The sequence below is a fragment of the Stegostoma tigrinum genome, unplaced genomic scaffold (assembly GCF_030684315.1).
Source record: "Stegostoma tigrinum isolate sSteTig4 unplaced genomic scaffold, sSteTig4.hap1 scaffold_562, whole genome shotgun sequence".
Lineage (NCBI taxonomy): Eukaryota > Metazoa > Chordata > Chondrichthyes > Orectolobiformes > Stegostomatidae > Stegostoma > Stegostoma tigrinum.
The window spans coordinates 27450-47735 of record NW_026728497.1 but is presented as its reverse complement, the minus strand read 5'-3'; the positions used below and the strand labels follow the sequence as shown (position 1 = coordinate 47735).

The following is a 20286-nucleotide window of genomic DNA, read 5'->3' as shown; positions in this document are numbered from 1 at the left end:
TGCTGACGTCGCTGAGGTTTTAGATTGCTCCTGCGGGGTCGAAGCTCTGCCGCGAGAGAGAGAGAGAAGTGGCTGAGTTTTCTCTCGGGCTGAGTGTTGTCCCCTCTGTCTGATTCCATCCTCCCCTCCCTGGACGCCCATTTCAATACCTTCCAAGATGGCCACCATCCAAGATGGCCATTGTCTAAAATGGCCACCTTCCAAGATGGCGGCCGTCCAAGATGGCCGCCGCCCAAGAGGACTGCCGTCCAAGTTGGCCGCCTTCCAAGATGGTTGCCATCCAAGATGGCCACCGTCCAAGATGGCCCCACCACCCCCCATCCCACTTGACATTGTGAACGTTGATGTCACCGATTTGCCGCGGCCTGGAGCCGGGTGTCTCGGACGCACCCGCGCCCCCCACACCCCCCTCCCCACCACCCCGGCACCCCAGCCCTCGCCTCACCACGTCCTCCCTAACTCACCCAATGAAGCCGTGCGGCCCACTCCCCATCTCCTTCGTTGTCACCTCCTCCTCCACTGCCCCCGCAACCGGCTTCGGGGCGGTCCCCCCGTCGGTGAGGCCGGAGCCCAGGCCCGGATCCCTCGTCCCTTCCCGGCCCCCGGCCGCTTTTCCTGGGGGGGAACTGGGCCAGGATTTCATCTGGGATTGAGGTGGGAGAAAGAGAGAGAGGGGAGGGGGGGGGGACACGGAGGGGGTTAGAGAGAGGGGGGGTGGAGAGAGATGGGGGAAAGGGAGGGGGTGGGAGAGAGAGAGGGGGAGAAGAGAAGGGGGAGGGATGGGGGGAGATGGAGGGGGGGAGAGAGGAGGTGGAGAGAGATGGGGGAAAGGGAGGGGGTGGGAGAGAGAGGGGGGGAGAGGGAGAGAGTGGGGGGGGAAGAGGGAGAGGGGGGGAAGAGGGAGGCGGGGGGAGAGGGAGAGAGGGGAGAGAGTGGGGGGGGAAGAGGGAGAGAGGGGGAGAGAGTGGGGGGGGAGAGGGGAGAGAGTGGGGGGGGGAGGGGGGAGAGAGTGGAGGGGGAGGGGGGGGAGGGGGAGAGAGTGGGGGGGGGAGAGGGAGAGAGTGGGGGGGGAGAGGGGAGAGGGAGAGAGTGGGGGGGGAGAGGGAGAGAGGGGTGGGGAAGAGGGAGAGAGACGGGAGGGGAGAGAGAGAGACGGGGGGTATCGAGGGAGACGGGGGGAGAGAGGTATAGACGGGGGGAGAGAGGGAGACGGGGGGAGAGAGGTATAGACGGGGGGAGAGAGGGAGACGGGGGGAGAGAGGGAGAGAGATAAAAGTGTCTGAAATGATCTCTTTACAAAGGAAAACTGAGAGAGAGAACGAGAATCGGTGACGGAGGGATAGAGAGAGAGAGGGACCCTGATGGAGGGATGGAGTGAGTGAGAGAGGGACCCTGATGGAGGGATAGAGTGAGTGATAGAGACACAGACGGAGGGATGGAGTGAGTGAGAGAGGGACCCTGATGGAGGGATGGAGTGATGGAGTGAGTGAGAGAGGGACCCTGACGGATGGGATGGAGTGATGGAGTGAGTGAGAGAGGGACCCTGACGGATGGGATGGAGTGAGTGTGAGAGAGGGGCCCTGACGGAGGGATGGAGTGATGGAGTGAGTGAGAGAGGGACCCTGACGGAAGGATGGAGTGAGTGAGAGAGACACTGATGGTGAGATGGAGTGAGTGAATGGGAGGGACCCTGACGGAAGGATGGAGTGAGTGAGAGAGGGACCCTGATGGAGGGATGGAGTGAGAGAGACCCTGACGGAGGGATGGAGTGAGTGAGTGAGAGAGGGACCCTGACGGAGGGATGGAGTGAGTCAATGAGAGAGGGACCCTGACGGAGGGATGGAGTGAGTCAGTGAGAGAGAACCTGACAGAGGGATGGAGTGAGAGATAGAGGGACCCTGACGGAGGGACGGAGTGAGTGAGAGAGGGACCCTGACAGAGGGATGGAGTGAGAGATAGAGGGACCCTGACAGAGGGATGGAGTGAGAGATAGAGGGACCCTGACGGAGGCATGGAGTGAGTGAGTGAGAGAGGGACCCTGACGGAGGGATAGAGTGAGTGAGTGAGAGAGGGACCCTGACAGAGGGATGGAGTGAGTGAGAGAGGGTCCCTGCCAGAGGGATGAAGTGAGAGATAGAGGGACCCTGACAGAGGGATGGAGTGAGTGAAAGGGACCCTGACGGAGGGATGGAGTGAGAGATAGAGGGACCCTGACGGAGGGATAGAGTGAGTGAGAGAGGGTCCCTGACAGAGGGATGGAGTGAGAGATAGAGGGACCCTGACGGAGGGACGGAGTGAGTGAGAGAGGGACCCTGACAGAGGGATGGAGTGAGAGAGAGAGGGACCCTGACAGAGGGATGGAGTGAGAGATAGAGGGACCCTGACGGAGGGACGGAGTGAGTGAAAGGGACCCTGACAGAGGGATGGAGTGAGTGAGAGAGGGGCCCTGACGGAGGGATGGAGTGATGGAGTGAGTGAGAGAGGGACCCTGACGGAAGGATGGAGTGAGTGAGAGAGACACTGACGGTGAGATGGAGTGAGAGAGAGGGTCCCTGACAGAGGGATGGAGTGAGAGATAGAGGGACCCTGACGGAGGGATGGAGTGAGTGAAAGGGACCCTGACAGAGGGATGGAGTGACTGAGAGAGGGACCCTGACGGAGGGATGGAGTGAGTGAAAGGGACCCTGACGGAGGGATGGAGTGAGTGAGAGTGGGACCTTGACAGAGGGATGGAGTGAGAGATAGAGGGACCCTGACGGAGGGATGGAGTGAGTGAAAGGGACCCTGACAGAGGGATGGAGTGAGTGAGAGAGGAACCCTGACGGAGGGATGGAGTGAGTGAGAGAGGGACCCTGACAGAGGGATGCAGTGAGAGATAGAGGGACCCTGACGGAGGGATGGAGTGAGTGAGAGGGACCCTGACGGAGGGATGGAGTGAGTGAGAGAGGGACCCTGACAGAGGGATGGAGTGAGAGATAGAGGGACCCTGACGGAGGGATAGAGTGAGTGAGAGAGGGACCCTGACAGAGGGATGCAGTGAGAGATAGAGGGACCCTGACGGAGGGATGGAGTGAGTGAGAGAGGGTCCCTGACAGAGGGATGCAGTGAGAGATAGAGGGACCCTGACGGAGGGATGGAGTGAGTGAAAGGGACCCTGACGGAGGGACGGAGTGAGTGAGAGAGCGTGCCGGAGGGAGGATTGGTCACACGCCCCATCCCGGACCCACGCCTACCTGTGATGTTGAACTGGGCAGTGTTGAGCTCCTGTAGTAAGCGATCCAGCTCGGAGAGGCCGCTGCCTACCATGGTCGAATTGCCGGGCGGTGCCTGCTCCCCGGCCTTGGGTTTACAGACGGTGCTGGGGGGCAGAGACAGAGACACCGTGAGGGCAGGAGATCCCGTTTACAATCCCTGGGAACGGCCCGGGAGCCGCCCAAGGGTAGAGCTCAGTATGAGCGACTACGCCCCTCGGGACGGAGGGCGGCACTGCAAACGGGCAACGCCATCGGGTCACAGCCGAGCGGGGCCACACGAACAGCTTCATTGGCATAGCGCCTGGCCAGGAACGGAGGCTGAAAGAGAATCTCTCCGAGCGAAGGGGCTCGGGACAGACACAGAGCGAGAGAGAGAGAGACAGACAGACAGCTCAGGGCCCCAGGGGTGTGTCTACGGGTACAGAGATAGGGAGGGGGTGGAGGGGGTGACGGAGATAGGGAGGGGGTATAGGGGGATGGAGGGGGTGACAGAGATAGGGAGGGGGTTTAGGGGGACGGAGGGGGTGACAGAGATAGGGAGGGGGTGTAGGGGGACGGAGGGGGTGACAGAGATAGGGAGGGGGTGTAGGGGGACGGAGGAGGGTGACAGAGATAGGGAGGGGGTGTAGGGGGACGGAGGAGGGTGACAGAGATAGGGAGGGGGTTTAGGGGGACGGAGGGGGTGACAGAGATAGGGAGGGGGTGTAGGGGGACGGAGGGGGTGACGGAGATAGGGAGGGGGTGTAGGGGGACGGAGGGGGTGACGGAGATAGGGAGGGGGTGTAGGGGGACGGAGGGGGTGACCGAGATAGGGAGGGGGTGTAGGGGGACGGAGGAGGGTGACAGAGATAGGGAGGGGGTGTAGGGGGACGGAGGAGGGTGACAGAGATAGGGAGGGGGTATAGGGGGATGGAGGGGGTGACAGAGATAGGGAGGGGGTGTAGGGGGATGGAGGGGGTGACAGAGATAGGGAGAGGGCGGTGCGGGAGCGGGCGCAGAGGGAGAGGGCGGGGTGGGGGATAGATACAGTGGCCCCCGTTACCTGTAGAGATGATCCTTTTCCCCACTGCCCAGGCCTGACCGATTGAGCTCTGACTGCGCCGCACTCACAGTCTGTAAGTCAGTAAGAACACACTCTCAGATACAAGGCATGGTACCGCTCGGCATCAACCCCCTCCCACCACACCCCCACACCGCCCCCCCCCACCCTCCCCCCCCCCCCCCCCTCTCTCAGGGAGATATCTGTACACTGACTGGTGTCTCTCAGTCCCCCCCCCTCTCTCAGGGAGATATCTGTACACTGACTGGTGTCTCTCAGTCCCCTCTCTCTCTCTCTCTGGGAGATATCTGTACACTGACTGGTGTCTCTCAGTCCCCGCTCTCTCTCTCTCAGGGAGATATCTGTACACTGACTGGTGTCTCTCAGTCCCCCCCCCTCTCTCTCTCAGGGAGATATCTGTACACTGACTGGTGTCTCTCAGTCCCCCCCTCTCTCAGGGAGATATCTGTACACTGACTGGTGTCTCTCAGTCCCCCCTCTCTCTCTCAGGGAGATATCTGTACACTGACTGGTGTCTCTCAGTCCCCCCTCTCTCTCTCAGGGAGATATCTGTACACTGACTGGTGTCTCTCAGTCCCCCCCTCTCTCAGGGAGATATCTGTACACTGACTGGTGTCTCTCAGTTCCCCCCCCTCTCTCTCAGGGAGATATCTGTACACTGACTGGTGTCTCTCAGTCCCCCCTCTCTCTCTCTCAGGGAGATATCTGTACACTGACTGGTGTCTCTCAGTCCCCTCTCTCTCAGGGAGATATCTGTACACTGACTGGTGTCTCTCAGTCCCCCCTCTCTCTCTCTCTCTCAGGGAGATATCTGTACACTGACTGGTGTCTCTCAGTCCCCCCTCTCTCTCTCTCTCTCAGGGAGATATCTGTACACTGACTGGTGTCTCTCAGTCCCCCCTCTCTCTCTCTCAGGGAGATATCTGTACACTGACTGGTGTCTCTCAGTCCCCCCTCTCTCAGGGAGATATCTGTACACTGACTGGTGTCTCTCAGTCCCCTCTCTCTCTCTCTCAGGGAGATATCTGTACACTGACTGGTGTCTCTCAGTCCCCCCTCTGTCTCTCTCTCAGGGAGATATCTGTACACTGACTGGTGTCTCTCAGTGTCCCCACTCTCTCTCTCTCAGGGAGATATCTGTACACTGACTGGTGTCTCTCAGTCCCCCCTCTCTCTCTCTCAGGGAGATATCTGTACACTGACTGGTGTCTCTCAGTACCCCCTCTCTCTCAGAGAGATATCTGTACACTGACTGGTGTCTCTCAGTCCCCTCTCTCTCTCTCTCAGGGAGATATCTGTACACTGACTGGTGTCTCTCAGTTCCCCCCCTCTCTCTCTCTCAGGGAGATATCTGTACACTGACTGGTGTCTCTCAGTCCCCCCTCTCTCTCTCTCTCAGGGAGATATCTGTACACTGACTGGTGTCTCTCAGTCCCCCCTCTCTCTCTCTCTCAGGGAGATATCTGTACACTGACTGGTGTCTCTCAGTCCCCCCCCTCTCTCTCTCTCTCTCAGTGAGATATCTGTACACTGACTGGTGTCTCTCAGTCCCCCCTCTCTCAGGGAGATATCTGTACACTGACTGGTGTCTCTCAGTCCCCCCTCTCTCTCTCTCTCAGGGAGATATCTGTACACTGACTGGTGTCTCTCAGTCCCCCCTCTCTCTCTCAGGGAGATATCTGTACACTGACTGGTGTCTCTCAGTCCCCCCTCTGTCTCTCTCTCAGGGAGATATCTGTACACTGACTGGTGTCTCTCAGTCCCCCCCCTCTCTCTCTCTCTGGGAGATATCTGTACACTGACTGGTGTCTCTCAGTCCCCTCTCTCTCTCTCTCAGGGAGATATCTGTACACTGACTGGTGTCTCTCAGTCCCCCCTCTGTCTCTCTCTCAGGGAGATATCTGTACACTGACTGGTGTCTCTCAGTCCCCACTCTCTCTCTCTCTCAGGGAGATATCTGTACACTGACTGGTGTCTCTCAGTCCCCTCTCTCTCTCTCTCAGGGAGATATCTGTACACTGACTGGTGTCTCTCAGTTCCCCCCCTCTCTCTCTCTCAGGGAGATATCTGTACACTGACTGGTGTCTCTCAGTCCCCCCTCTCTCTCTCTCTCAGGGAGATATCTGTACACTGACTGGTGTCTCTCAGTCCCCCCTCTCTCTCTCTCTCAGGGAGATATCTGTACACTGACTGGTGTCTCTCAGTCCCCCCCTCTCTCTCTCTCAGGGAGATATCTGTACACTGACTGGTGTCTCTCAGTCCCCCCTCTCTCTCTCTCAGGGGGATATCTGTACACTGACTGGTGTCTCTCAGTCCCCCCTCTCTCTCTCTCTCAGGGAGATATCTGTACACTGACTGGTGTCTCTCAGTCCCCCCCCTCTCTCTCTCAGGGAGATATCTGTACACTGACTGGTGTCTCTCAGTCCCCTCTCTCTCTCTCTCTCAGGGAGATATCTGTACACTGACTGGTGTCTCTCAGTCCCCCCTCTCTCTCTCTCTCAGGGAGATATCTGTACACTGACTGGTGTCTCTCAGTCCCCTCTCTCTCTCTCTCAGGGAGATATCTGTACACTGACTGGTGTCTCTCAGTCCCCTCTCTCTCTCTCTCTCAGGGAGATATCTGTACACTGACTGGTGTCTCTCAGTCCCCCCTCTCTCTCTCTCAGGGAGATATCTGTACACTGACTGGTGTCTCTCAGTGCCCCCTCTCTCTCTCTCTCAGGGATATATCTGTACACTGACTGGTGTCTCTCAGTGCCCCCCCTCTCTCTCTCTCAGGGAGATATCTGTACACTGACTGGTGTCTCTCAGTGCCCCCCCTCTCTCTCTCTCAGGGAGATATTGTACACTGACTGGTGTCTCTCAGTCCCCCCCTCTCTCTCAGGGAGATATCTGTACACTGACTGGTGTCTCTCAGTGCCCCCCCTCTCTCTCTCTCAGGGAGATATCTGTACACTGACTGGTGTCTCTCAGTCCTCCCTCTCTCTCTCAGGGAGATATCTGTCCACTGACTGGTGTCTCTCAGTACCCCCCCTCTCTCTCTCTCAGGGAGATATCTGTACACTGACTGGTGTCTCTCAGTGCCCCCCCAACCTCTCTCTCTCTCTCAGGGAGAAATCTGTACACTGACTGGTGTCTCTCAGTCCCCTCTCTCTCTCTCTCAGGGAGATATCTGTACACTGACTGGTGTCTCTCAGTCCCCTCTCTCTCAGGGAGATATCTGTACACTGACTGGTGTCTCTCAGTCCCCTCTCTCTCTCTCTCAGGGAGATATCTGTACATTTCCTGGTCCCTCTGCTTACCTGTTGGGGTGTGTAAGCTGGAGGAGGAGGCTGTTGGGAACCTGCTGGGCCCCTCCGGTGACCGTCGCTGTGAATGATCGAGGGGCAGATGGTCCCTGAATCCATGGGGCGAGATGTCGGCGTGTCTGCGAGCACTGCGGGTCTCTTGGAAATGTGGGAGCTGGTGTTTTCCAGGTCTGCTAGCAGGGCATCTGTGCAGAGGGCAGATAGAGAGAGTGGGGAGTGGGGCGGGGAATGATGGAGAAATAGGAGAGGTGAGGAGGGTCCTGTACGATCGCAGCGCTACACCCAGACTGAGGCAGGGCCCTGCTTCCTGACTGAACGATAGTGGTGCAGAGAGAGAGAGAGAGAGAGACACAGAGAGAGCCGTGTTCTGTCCCTGTCCCTGGGGGTGTTGGCTGGGGTGGACAGTGTAGAGGGAGCTTTATGCTGTATCTAACACTTTGATGTCCCTGGGAGTGTTGGATGGTGGGGACAGTGTAGAGAGAGCTTTACCCTGTATCTAACCCTGTGATGTCCCTGGATGTGTTGGATGGGGGGGACCGTGTAGAGGGAGCTTTACCCTGTATCTAACCCTGTGATGTTCCTGGGAGAGTTGGATTGGGGGGACAGTGTCGAGGAAGTTTTACACTGTATCTAACCCTGTGCTGTCTCTGTCCCTGGGAGTGTTTGATGGTGGCTGCGGCAGTGGGGGGGGGCAACAGAGTAGAGGAAGCTTTACCCTGTATGTCCCTGTCCCTGGGAGAGAATGGAGTGAACGCGGGGAGGTGAAGTGAAAAGGATACATACCGAAGATAATGACACGCGGACTGAGGTGGGAGCCAGGATCCTCAGCAAGACCTAGAGAGACGGACATAGAGACAGAGACAGAGAGACAGAGAGACAGAGAGAGAGAGACTGGACTCAGAACCATTATCTACATAACATACAGAAAACAGACCACAAAACCCAGTGAGCAGACTGAGAGAGAGCCGTGGCACTCACAAACTCAGTTCAAAGTCACCGTGAGGGGCGTGGGGTATATCGGTGTGTTACAGTGAGGGTGCGGGGTATATCGGTGTGTTACAGTGAGGGGTGTGAGGTATATCGGTGTGTTACAGTGAGGGGCGTGGGGTATATCGGTGTGTTACAGTGAGGGGTGCGGGGTATATCGGTGTGTTACAGTGAGGGGTGCGGGGTGTATCGATGTGTTACAGTGAGGGGTGTGGGGTATATCAGTGTGTTACAGTGAGGGGTGTGGGGATATATCAGTGTGTTACAGTGAGGGGTGCGGGGTGTATCGGTGTGTTACAGTGAGGGGTGTGAGGTATATCGGTGTGTTACAGTGAGGGGCGTGGGGTATATCGGTGTGTTACAGTGAGGGGTGTGTGGTATAATGGTGTGTTACAGTGAGGGGTGTGGGGTATATCAGTGTGTTACAGTGAGGGGTGTGGGGTATATCGGTGTGTTACACTGAGGGGTGTGGGGTATATCGGTGTGTTACAGTGAGGGGTGTGGGGTATATCGGTGTGTTACAGTGAGGGGTGTGGGGTGTATCGGAATGTTACAGTGAGGGGTGTGGGGTGTATCGGTGTGTTACAGTGAGGGGTGTGGGGTGTATCGGTGTGTTACAGTGAGGGGTGTGGGGTGTATCGGTGTGTTACAGTGAGGGGTGTGGGGTATATCGGAATGTTACAGTGAGGGGTGTGGGGTGTATCGGTGTGTTACAGTGAGGGGTGTGGGGTATATCGGTGTGTTACAGTGAGGGGTGTGGGGTATATCGGTGTGTTACAGTGAGGGGTGTGGGGTGTATCGGTGTGTTACAGTGAGGGGTGTGGGGTATATCGGTGTGTTACAGTGAGGGGTGTGGGGTGTATCGGTGTGTTACGGTGAGGGGTGTGGGGTGTATCAGTGTGTTACAGTGGGGGGTGTGGGGTGTATCGGAATGTTACAGTGATGGGTGTGGGGTATATCGGTGTGTTACAGTGAGGGGTGTGGTGTATATCGGTGTGTTACAGTGAGGGGTGTGGGGTATATCGGTGTGTTACAGTGAGGGGTGTGGGTTGTATCGGTGTGTTACAGTGAGGGGTGTGGGGTATATCGGTGTGTTACACTGAGGGGTGTGGGGTATATCGGTGTGTTACACTGAGGGGTGTGGGGTATATCGGTGTGTTACAGTGAGGGGTGTGGGGTATATCGGTGTGTTACAGTGAGGGGTGTGGGATATATCGGTGTGTTACTGAGAGGGGTGCGGGGTGTATCGCTGTGTTACAGTGTGGGGTGTGGGGTGTATCGGTGTGTTACTGTGAGGGGTGCGGGGTCTATCGGTGTGTTACAGTGAGGGGTGTCGTGTGTATCGGTGTGTTACAGTGAGGGGTGTGTGGTATATCAGAGTGTTACAGTGAGGGGTGTGGGGTATATCGGTGTGTTACAGTGAGGGGTGTGGGGTATATCGATGTGTTACAGTGAGGGGTGTGGGGTATATCGGTGTGTTACAGTGAGGGGTGTGGGGTATATCGGTGTGTTACAGTGAGGGGTGTGGGGTGTATCGGTGTGTTACAGTGAGGGGTGTGGGGTGTATCGGTGTGTTACTGTGAGGGGTGTGGGGTATATCAGTGAGTTACAGTGAGGGGTGTGGGGTGTATCGGTGTGTTACACTGAGGGGTGTGGTGTATATCGGTGTGTTACAGTGAGGGGTGTGGGATATATCGGTGTGTTACTGAGAGGGGTGCGGGGTGTATCGCTGTGTTACAGTGTGGGGTGTGGGGTGTATCGGTGTGTTACTGTGAGGGGTGCGGGGTCTATCGGTGTGTTACAGTGAGGGGTGTCGTGTGTATCGGTGTGTTACAGTGAGGGGTGTGTGGTATATCAGAGTGTTACAGTGAAGTGTGTGGGGTATATCGGTGTGTTACAGTGAGGGGTGCGGGGTGTATCGGTGTGTTACAGTGAGGGGTGTGGGGTGTATCGGTGTGTTACTGTGAGGGGTGTGGGGTATATCAGTGAGTTACAGTGAGGGGTGTGGGGTGTATCGGTGTGTTACACTGAGGGGTGTGGTGTATATCGGTGTGTTACAGTGAGGGGTGTGGGGTATATCGGTGTGTTACAGTGAGGGGTGTGGGGTGTATCGGTGTGTTACAGTGAGGGGTGCGGGGTATATCCGTGTGTTACACTGAGGGGTGTGGTGTATATCGGTGTGTTACAGTGAGGGGTGTGGGGTATATCAGTGTGTTACACTGAGGGGTGTGGGGTATATCGGTGTGTTACACTGAGGGGTGTCGGGTATATCGGTGTGTTACAGTGAGGGGTGTGGGGTGTATCGGTGTGTTACAGTGAGGGGTGTGGGGTATATCGGTGTGTTACACTGAGGGGTGTGGGGTGTATCGGTGTGTTACAGTGTGGGGTGTGGGGTGTATCGGTGTGTTACAGTGAGGGGGGTGGTGTATATCGGTGTGTTACAGTGAGGGGTGTGGGGTATATCGGTGTGTTACAGTGAGGGGTGTGGGGTGTATCGGTGTGTTACACTGAGGGGTGTGGGGTGTATCGGTGTGTTAGAGTGAGGGGTGTGGGGTATATCGGTGTGTTACAGTGAGGGGTGTGGTGTATATCGGTGTGTTACAGTGAGGGGTGTGGGGTATATCGGTGTGTTACAGTGAGGGGTGTGGGGTATATCGGTGTGTTACAGTGAGGGGTGAGGGGTGTATCGGTGTGTTACAGTGAGGGGTGTATCGGTGTGTTACACTGAGGGGTGCGGGGTATATCGGTGTGTTACAGTGAGGGGTGTGGTGTATATCGGTGTGTTACAGTGAGGGGTGCGGGGTATATCGGTGTGTTACAGTGAGGGGTGCGGGGTGTATCGGTGTGTTACAGTGAGGGAGGTGGTGTATATCGGTGTGTTACAGTGAGGGGTGTCGGGTTTATCGGTGTGTTACAGTGAGGGGTGTGGGGTGTATCGGTGTGTTACAGTGTGGGGTGCGGGGTGTATCGGTGTGTTACAGTGAGGGGTGTGGGGTGTATCGGTGTGTTACAGTGAGGGGTGCGGGGTATATCGATGTGTTACAGCGAGGGGTGCGGGGTATATCGGTGTGTTACAGTGAGGGGTGTGGGGTGTATCGGTGTGTTACAGTGAGGGGTGTGGGGTATATCGGTGTGTTACACTGAGGCGTGTGGGGTGTATCGGTGTGTTACAGTGAGGGGTGTGGGGTATATCGGTGTGTTACAGTGAGGGGTGTGGGGTATATCGGTGTGTTGCAGTGAGGGGTGCGGGGTATATTGGTGTGTTACAGTGAGGGGTGTGGGGTATATCGGTGTGTTGCAGTGAGGCGTGCGGGGTGTATCGGTGTGTTACAGTGAGGGGTGTGGGGTGTATCGGTGTGTTACAGTTAGGGGTGCGGGGTATATCGGTGTGTTACAGTGAGGGGTGTGGCCTTTATCGGTGTGTAACAGTGAGGGGTGTGGGGTGTGGGGTATATCGGTGTATTACAGTGAGGGGTGTGGGGTGTATCGGTGTGTAACAGTGAGGAGTGCGGGGTATATCGGTGTGTTACAGTGAGGGGTGTGGGGTGTATCGGTGTGTTACACTGAGGGGTGTGCGGTGTATCAGTGTGTTACACTAAGGGGTGCCGGGTGTATCGGTGTGTTACAGTGAGGGGTGTGGGGTATATCGGTGTGTTACAGTGAGGGGTGTGGGGTATATCGGTGTGTTACAGTGAGGGGTGTGGGGTATATCGGTGTGTTACAGTGAGGGGTGTGGGGTATATCGGTGTGTTTCAGTGAGGGGCGTGGGGTGTATCGGTGTGTTACAGTGAGGGGTGTGGGGAGTATCGATGTGTTACAGTTAGGGGTGCGGGGTATATCAGTGTGTTACAGTGAGGGGTGTGGGGTATGTCGGTGTGTTACAGTGAGGGGTGTGGGGTATATCGGTGTGTTACAGTGAGGGGTGTGGGGTATATCGGTGTGTTGCAGTGAGGGGTGTGGGGTATATCGGTGTGTTACAGTGAGGGGTGTGGGGTATATCGGTGTGTTGCAGTGAGGGGTGTGGGGTGTATCGGTGTGTTACACTGAGGGGTGTGGGGTATATCGGTGTGTTACAGTGAGGGGTGTGGGGTGTATTGGTGTGTTACAGTGAGGGGTGTGGGGTGTATCGGTGTGTTACACTGAGGGGTGTGCGGTGTATCAGTGGGTTACACTAAGGGGTGCCGGGTCTATCGGTGTGTTACAGTGAGGGGTGTGGGGTATATCGATGTGTTACAGCGAGGGGTGCGGGGTATATCGGTGTGTTACAGTGAGGGGTGTGGGGTGTATCGGTGTGTTACAGTGAGGGGTGTGGGGTATATCGGTGTGTTACAGTGAGGGGTGTGGGGTGTATCGGTGTGTTACAGTGAGGGGTGTGGGGTGTATCGGTGTGTTACAGTGAGGGGTGTGGGGTATATCGATGTGTTACAGTGAGGGGTGTGGGGTATATCGGTGTGTTACAGTGAGGGGTGTGGGGTATATCGGTGTGTTACAGTGAGGGGTGTGGGGTGTATCGGTGTGTTACAGCGAGGGGTGCGGGGTATATCGGTGTGTTGCAGTGAGGGGTGTGGGGTATATCGGTGTGTTACAGTGAGGGGTGAGGGGTGTATCGGTGTGTTACACTGAGGGGCGTGGCGTGTATCGGTGTGTTACAGTGAGGGGTGTGGGGTGTATCGGTGTGTGACACTGAGGGGTGTGGGGTATATCGGTGTGTTACAGTGTGGGGTGTGGGGTGTATCGGTGTGTTACTGTGAGGGGTGCGGGGTCTATCGGTGTGTTACAGTGAGGGGTGTCGTGTGTATCGGTGTGTTACAGTGAGGGGTGTGTGGTATATCAGAGTGTTACAGTGAAGTGTGTGGGGTATATCGGTGTGTTACAGTGAGGGGTGCGGGGTGTATCGGTGTGTTACAGTGAGGGGTGTGGGGTGTATCGGTGTGTTACTGTGAGGGGTGTGGGGTATATCAGTGAGTTACAGTGAGGGGTGTGGGGTGTATCGGTGTGTTACACTGAGGGGTGTGGTGTATATCGGTGTGTTACAGTGAGGGGTGTGGGGTATATCGGTGTGTTACAGTGAGGGGTGTGGGGTGTATCGGTGTGTTACAGTGAGGGGTGCGGGGTATATCCGTGTGTTACACTGAGGGGTGTGGTGTATATCGGTGTGTTACAGTGAGGGGTGTGGGGTATATCAGTGTGTTACACTGAGGGGTGTGGGGTATATCGGTGTGTTACACTGAGGGGTGTCGGGTATATCGGTGTGTTACAGTGAGGGGTGTGGGGTGTATCGGTGTGTTACAGTGAGGGGTGTGGGGTATATCGGTGTGTTACACTGAGGGGTGTGGGGTGTATCGGTGTGTTACAGTGTGGGGTGTGGGGTGTATCGGTGTGTTACAGTGAGGGGGGTGGTGTATATCGGTGTGTTACAGTGAGGGGTGTGGGGTATATCGGTGTGTTACAGTGAGGGGTGTGGGGTGTATCGGTGTGTTACAGTGAGGAGTGTGGGGTATATCGGTGTGTTACACTGAGGGGTGTGGGGTGTATCGGTGTGTTAGAGTGAGGGGTGTGGGGTATATCGGTGTGTTACAGTGAGGGGTGTGGTGTATATCGGTGTGTTACAGTGAGGGGTGTGGGGTATATCGGTGTGTTACAGTGAGGGGTGTGGGGTATATCGGTGTGTTACAGTGAGGGGTGAGGGGTGTATCGGTGTGTTACAGTGAGGGGTGTATCGGTGTGTTACACTGAGGGGTGCGGGGTATATCGGTGTGTTACAGTGAGGGGTGTGGGGAGTATCGATGTGTTACAGTTAGGGGTGCGGGGTATATCGGTGTGTTACAGTGAGGGGTGTGGTGTATATCGGTGTGTTACAGTGAGGGGTGCGGGGTATATCGGTGTGTTACAGTGAGGGGTGCGGGGTGTATCGGTGTGTTACAGTGAGGGGGGTGGTGTATATCGGTGTGTTACAGTGAGGGGTGTCGGGTTTATCGGTGTGTTACAGTGAGGGGTGTGGGGTGTATCGGTGTGTTACAGTGTGGGGTGCGGGGTGTATCGGTGTGTTACAGTGAGGGGTGTGGGGTGTATCGGTGTGTTACAGTGACGGGTGCGGGGTATATCGGTGTGTTACAGTGTGGGGTGCGGGGTGTATCGGTGTGTTACAGTGAGGGGTGCGGGGTGTATCGATGTGTTACAGCGAGGGGTGCGGGGTATATCGGTGTGTTACAGTGAGGGGTGTCGGGTTTATCGGTGTGTTACAGTGAGGGGTGTGGGGTATATCGATGTGTTACAGCGAGGGGTGCGGGGTATATCGGTGTGTTACAGTGAGGGGTGTGGGGTGTATCGGTGTGTTACAGTGAGGGGTGTGGGGTGTATCGGTGTGTTACAGTGAGGGGTGTGGGGTGTATCGGTGTGTTACAGTGAGGGGTGTGGGGTATATCGGTGTGTTACACTGAGGCGTGTGGGGTGTATCGGTGTGTTACAGTGAGGGGTGTGGGGTATATCGGTGTGTTACAGTGAGGGGTGTGGGGTATATCGGTGTGTTGCAGTGAGGGGTGCGGGGTATATTGGTGTGTTACAGTGAGGGGTGTGGGGTATATCGGTGTGTTGCAGTGAGGCGTGCGGGGTGTATCGGTGTGTTACAGTGAGGGGTGTGGGGTGTATCGGTGTGTTACAGTTAGGGGTGCGGGGTATATCGGTGTGTTACAGTGAGGGGTGTGGCCTTTATCGGTGTGTAACAGTGAGGGGTGTGGGGTGTGGGGTATATCGGTGTATTACAGTGAGGGGTGTGGGGTGTATCGGTGTGTAACAGTGAGGAGTGCGGGGTATATCGGTGTGTTACAGTGAGGGGTGTAGGGTGTATCGGTGTGTTACACTGAGGGGTGTGCGGTGTATCAGTGTGTTACACTAAGGGGTGCCGGGTGTATCGGTGTGTTACAGTGAGGGGTGTGGGGTATATCGGTGTGTTACAGTGAGGGGTGTGGGGTATATCGGTGTGTTACAGTGAGGGGTGTGGGGTATATCGGTGTGTTTCAGTGAGGGGCGTGGGGTGTATCGGTGTGTTACAGTTAGGGGTGTGGGGAGTATCGATGTGTTACAGTTAGGGGTGCGGGGTATATCAGTGTGTTACAGTGAGGGGTGTGGGGTATGTCGGTGTGTTACAGTGAGGGGTGTGGGGTATATCGGTGTGTTACAGTGAGGTGTGTGGGGTATATCGGTGTGTTGCAGTGAGGGGTGTGGGGTATATCGGTGTGTTACAGTGAGGGGTGTGGGGTATATCGGTGTGTTGCAGTGAGGGGTGTGGGGTGTATCGGTGTGTTACACTGAGGGGTGTGGGGTATATCGGTGTGTTACAGTGAGGGGTGTGGGGTGTATTGGTGTGTTACAGTGAGGGGTGTGGGGTGTATCGGTGTGTTACACTGAGGGGTGTGCGGTGTATCAGTGGGTTACACTAAGGGGTGCCGGGTGTATCGGTGTGTTACAGTGAGGGGTGTGGGGTATATCGGTGTGTTACAGTAAGGGGTGTGGGGTATATCGGTGTGTTTCAGTGAGGGGCGTGGGGTGTATCGGTGTGTTACAGTGAGGGGTGTGGGGAGTATCGATGTGTTACAGTTAGGGGTGCCGGGTGTATCGGTGTGTTACAGTGAGGGGTGTGGGGTGTATCGGTGTGTTACAGTGAGGGGTGTGGGGAGTATCGATGTGTTACAGTTAGGGGTGCCGGGTGTATCGGTGTGTTACAGTGAGGGGTGTGGTGTATATCGGTGTGTTACAGTGAGGGGTGCGGGGTGTATCGGTGTGTTACAGTGAGGGGTGTGGGGTATATCGGTGTGTTACAGTGAGGGGTGTGGGGTGTATCGGTGTGTTACAGTGAGGGGTGTGGGGAGTATCGATGTGTTACAGTTAGGGGTGCGGGGTACATCGGTGTGATACAGTGAGGGGTGTGGGGTGTATCGGTGTGTTACAGTGAGGGGTGTGGGGTGTATCGGTGTGTTACAGTGAGGGGTACGGGGTGTATCGGTGTGTTACAGTGAGGGGTGTGGGGTGTATCGGTGTGTTACAGTGAGGGGTGTGGGGTAAATCGGTGTGTTACAGTTAGGGGTGTGGGGTGTATCGGTGTGTTACAGTGAGGGGTGTGGGGTGTATCGGTGTGTTACAGTGAGGGGTGTGGGGTGTATCGGTGTGTTACAGTGAGGGGTGCCGGGTATATCGGTGTGTTCCAGTGAGGGGTGTGGGGTATATCGGTGTGTTACAGTGAGGGGTGTGTGGTATATCGGTTTGTTACAGTGAGAGGCGTGGAGTATATCGGTGTGTTACAGTGAGGGGTGTGGGCTATATCGGTGTGTTACAGTGAGGGGTGTGAGGTGTATCGGTGTGTTCCAGTGAGGGGTGCGGGGTGTATCGGTGTGTTACAGTGAGGGGGGTGGTGTATATCGGTGTGTTACAGTGAGGGGTGTGGGGTATATCGGTGTGTTGCAGTGAGGGGTGTGGGGTATATCGGTGTGTTACAGTGAGGGGTGTGGGGTGTATCGGTGTGTTACACTGAGGGGTGTGGAGTATATCTGTGTGTTACAGTGAGGGGTGTGGGGTATATCGGTGTGTTACAGTGAGGGGTGTGGGGTATATCGGTGTGTTACAGTGAGGGGTGTGGGGTATATCGGTGTGTTACAGTGAGGGGTGTGGGGTGTATCGGTGTGTTACAGTGAGGGGTCTGGGGTATATCGGTGTGTTACAGTGAGGGGTGTGGGGTGTATCGGTGTGTTACAGTGAGGGCTGTGGGGTATGTCGGTGTGTTACAGTGAGGGGTGTGGGGTGTATCGGTGTGTTACAGTGAGGGCTGTGGGGTATGTCGGTGTGTTACAGTGAGGGGTGTGGGGTGTATCGGTGTGTTACACTGAGGGGTGTGGGGTGTATCGGTGTGTTACAGTGAGGGGTGTGGGGTATATCGGTGTGTTACAGTGAGGGGTGAGGGGTGTATCGGTGTGTTACAGTGAGGGGTGTATCGGTGTGTTACACTGAGGGGTGCGGGGTATATCGGTGTGTTACAGTGAGGGGTGTGGGGAGTATCGATGTGTTACAGTTAGGGGTGCGGGGTATATCGGTGAGTTACAGTGAGGGGTGTGGGGTATATCGGTGTGTTACAGTGAGGGGTGTGGGGTATATCGGTGTGTTACAGTGAGGGGTGTGGGGTGTATCGGTGTGTTACAGTGAGGGGTGTGGGGTATATCGGTGTGTTACAGTGAGGGGCGTGGTGTATATCGGTGTGTTGCAGTGAGGGGTGCGGGGTATATTGGTGTGTTACAGTGAGGGGTGTGGGGTATATCGGTGTGTTACAGTGAGGGGTGTGGGGTGTATCGGTGTGTTACAGTGAGGGGTGCGGGTTATATCGGTGTGTTACAGTGAGGGGTGTGGGGGGTATCGGTGTGTTACAGTGAGGGGTGTGGGGTATATCGGTGTGTTACAGTGAGGTGTGTGGGGTGTATCGATGTGTTACAGTTAGGGTTGCGGGGTGTATCGGTGTGTTACAGTTAGGGGTGTGGGGAGTATCGATGTGTTACAGTTAGGGGTGTGGGGTGTATCGGTGTGTTACAGTGAGGGGTGTGGGGTGTATCGGTGTGTTACAGTTAGGGGTGTGGGGAGTATCGATGTGTTACAGTTAGGGGTGCGGGGTGTATCGGTGTGTTACAGTGAGGGGTGTGGGGAGTATCGATGTGTTACAGTTAGGGGTGCGGGGTGTATCGGTGTGTTACAGTGAGGGGTGCGGGGTGTATTGGTGTGTTACAGTGAGGGGTGCGGGGTATATCGGTGTGTTACAGTGAGGGGTGTGGAGTATATCGGTGTGTTACAGTGAGGGGTGTGGGGTATATCAGTGTGTTACAGTGAGGGGTGTGGGGTGTATCGGTGTGTTACAGTGAGGGGTGTGGGGTGTATCGGTGTGTTACAGTGAGGGGTGTGGGGTATATCGGTGTGTTACAGTGAGGGGTGTGGGGTGTATCGGAATGTTACAGTGAGGGGTGTGGGGTGTATCGGTGTGTTACAGTGAGGGGTGTGGGGTGTATCGGTGTGTTACAGTTAGGGGTGTGGGGAGTATCGATGTGTTACAGTTAGGGGTGCGGGGTGTATCGGTGTGTTACAGTGAGGGGTGTGGGGAGTATCGATGTGTTACAGTTAGGGGTGCGGGGTATATCAGTGTGTTACAGTGAGGGGTGTCGGGTGTATCGGTGTGTTACAGTGAGGGGTGTGGGGTGTAACGGTGTGTTACAGTGAGAGGTGTCAGGTGTATCGATGTGTTACAGTGAGAGGTGTGGGGTATGTCGATGTGTTACAGTGAGGGGTGTGGGGTATATCGGTGTGTTGCAGTGAGGGGTGTGGGGTATATCGGTGTGTTGCAGTGAGGGGTGTGGGGTATATCGGTGTGTTACAGTGAGGGGTGAGGGGTGTATCGGTGTGTTACACTAAGGGGCGTGGCGTGTATCGGTGTGTTACAGTGAGGGGTGTGGGGTATATCGGTGTGTTACAGTGAGGGGTGTGGGGTGTATTGGTGTGTTACAGTGAGGGGTGTGGGGTGTATCGGTGTGTTACACTGAGGGGTGTGCGGTGTATCAGTGTGTTACACTAAGGGGTGCCGGGTGTATCGGTGTGTTACAGTGAGGGGTGTGGGGTATATCGGTGTGTTACAGTGAGGGGTGTGGGGTGTATCGGTGTGTTACAGTGAGGGGTGTGTGGTATATCGGTGTGTTACAGTGAGGGGTGCGGGGTACATCGGTGTGTTACAGTGAGGGGTGTGGGGTAAATCGGTGTGTTACAGTGAGGGGTGTGGGGTATATCGGTGTGTTACAGTGAGGGGTGTGGGGTATATCGGTGTGTTACAGTGAGGGGTGTGGGGTGTATCGGTGTGTTACAGTGAGGGGTGTGGGGTAAATCGGTGTGTTACAGTGAGGGGTGTGGGGTATATCGGTGTGTTACAGTGAGGGGTGTGGGGTATATCGGTGTGTTACAGTGAGGGGTGCGGGGTGTATCAGTGTGTTACAGTGTCGGGTGCGGGGTACATCGGTGTGTTACAGTGAGGGGTGTGGGGTGTATCGGTGTGTTACAGTGAGGGGTGTGGGGTGTATCGGTGTGTTACAGTGAGGGGTGTGGGGTAAATCGGTGTGTTACAGTGAGGGGTGTGGGGTATATCGGTGTGTTACAGTGAGGGGTGTGGGGTATATGGGTGTGTTACAGTGAGGGGTGCGGGGTGTATCAGTGTGTTACAGTGTCGGGTGTGAGGTGTATCGGTGTGTTACAGTGAGGGGTGTGGGGTGTATTGGTGTGTTCCAGTGAGGGGTGTGGTGTATATCGGTGTGTTACAGTGAGGGGTGTGGGGTATATCGGTGTGTTACAGTGAGGGGTGTGGGGTATATCGGTGTGTTACAGTGAGGGTTGTGGGGTGTATCGGTGTGTTACAGTGAGTGGTGTGGGGTATATCGGTGTGTTACAGTGAGGGGTGTGGGGTGTATCGGTGTGTTCCAGTGAGGGGTGTGGGGTGTATCGGTGTGTTACAGTGAGGGGTGTGGGGTATATCGGTGTGTTACAGTGAGGGGTGTGGGGTATATCGGTGTGTTACAGTGAGGGTTGTGGGGTGTATCGGTGTGTTCCAGTGAGGGGTGTGGGGTATATCGGTGTGTTACAGTGATGGGTGTGGGGTATATCGGTG

General features: G+C 55.9%; 1 protein-coding gene across 1 annotated transcript in view; it reads right to left on the bottom strand.

Annotated features, from left to right (window-relative positions):
• LOC132208874 (transforming growth factor beta-1-induced transcript 1 protein-like) overlaps positions 1–20286 on the bottom strand; it is a 35357-nt gene continuing 15071 nt past the window's right edge. The window contains exons 2-7 of the mRNA XM_059644187.1: positions 8406–8456; positions 7617–7807; positions 4297–4367; positions 3234–3358; positions 465–643; positions 1–46 (exon numbers count right to left, since the gene is read on the bottom strand). Coding sequence (XP_059500170.1) covers positions 20–46; positions 465–643; positions 3234–3358; positions 4297–4367; positions 7617–7721 — 507 coding nt within the window. The 5' untranslated portion in view covers positions 7722–7807; positions 8406–8456 and the 3' untranslated portion in view covers positions 1–19. The remainder of the gene's footprint in view (positions 47–464; positions 644–3233; positions 3359–4296; positions 4368–7616; positions 7808–8405; positions 8457–20286) is intronic.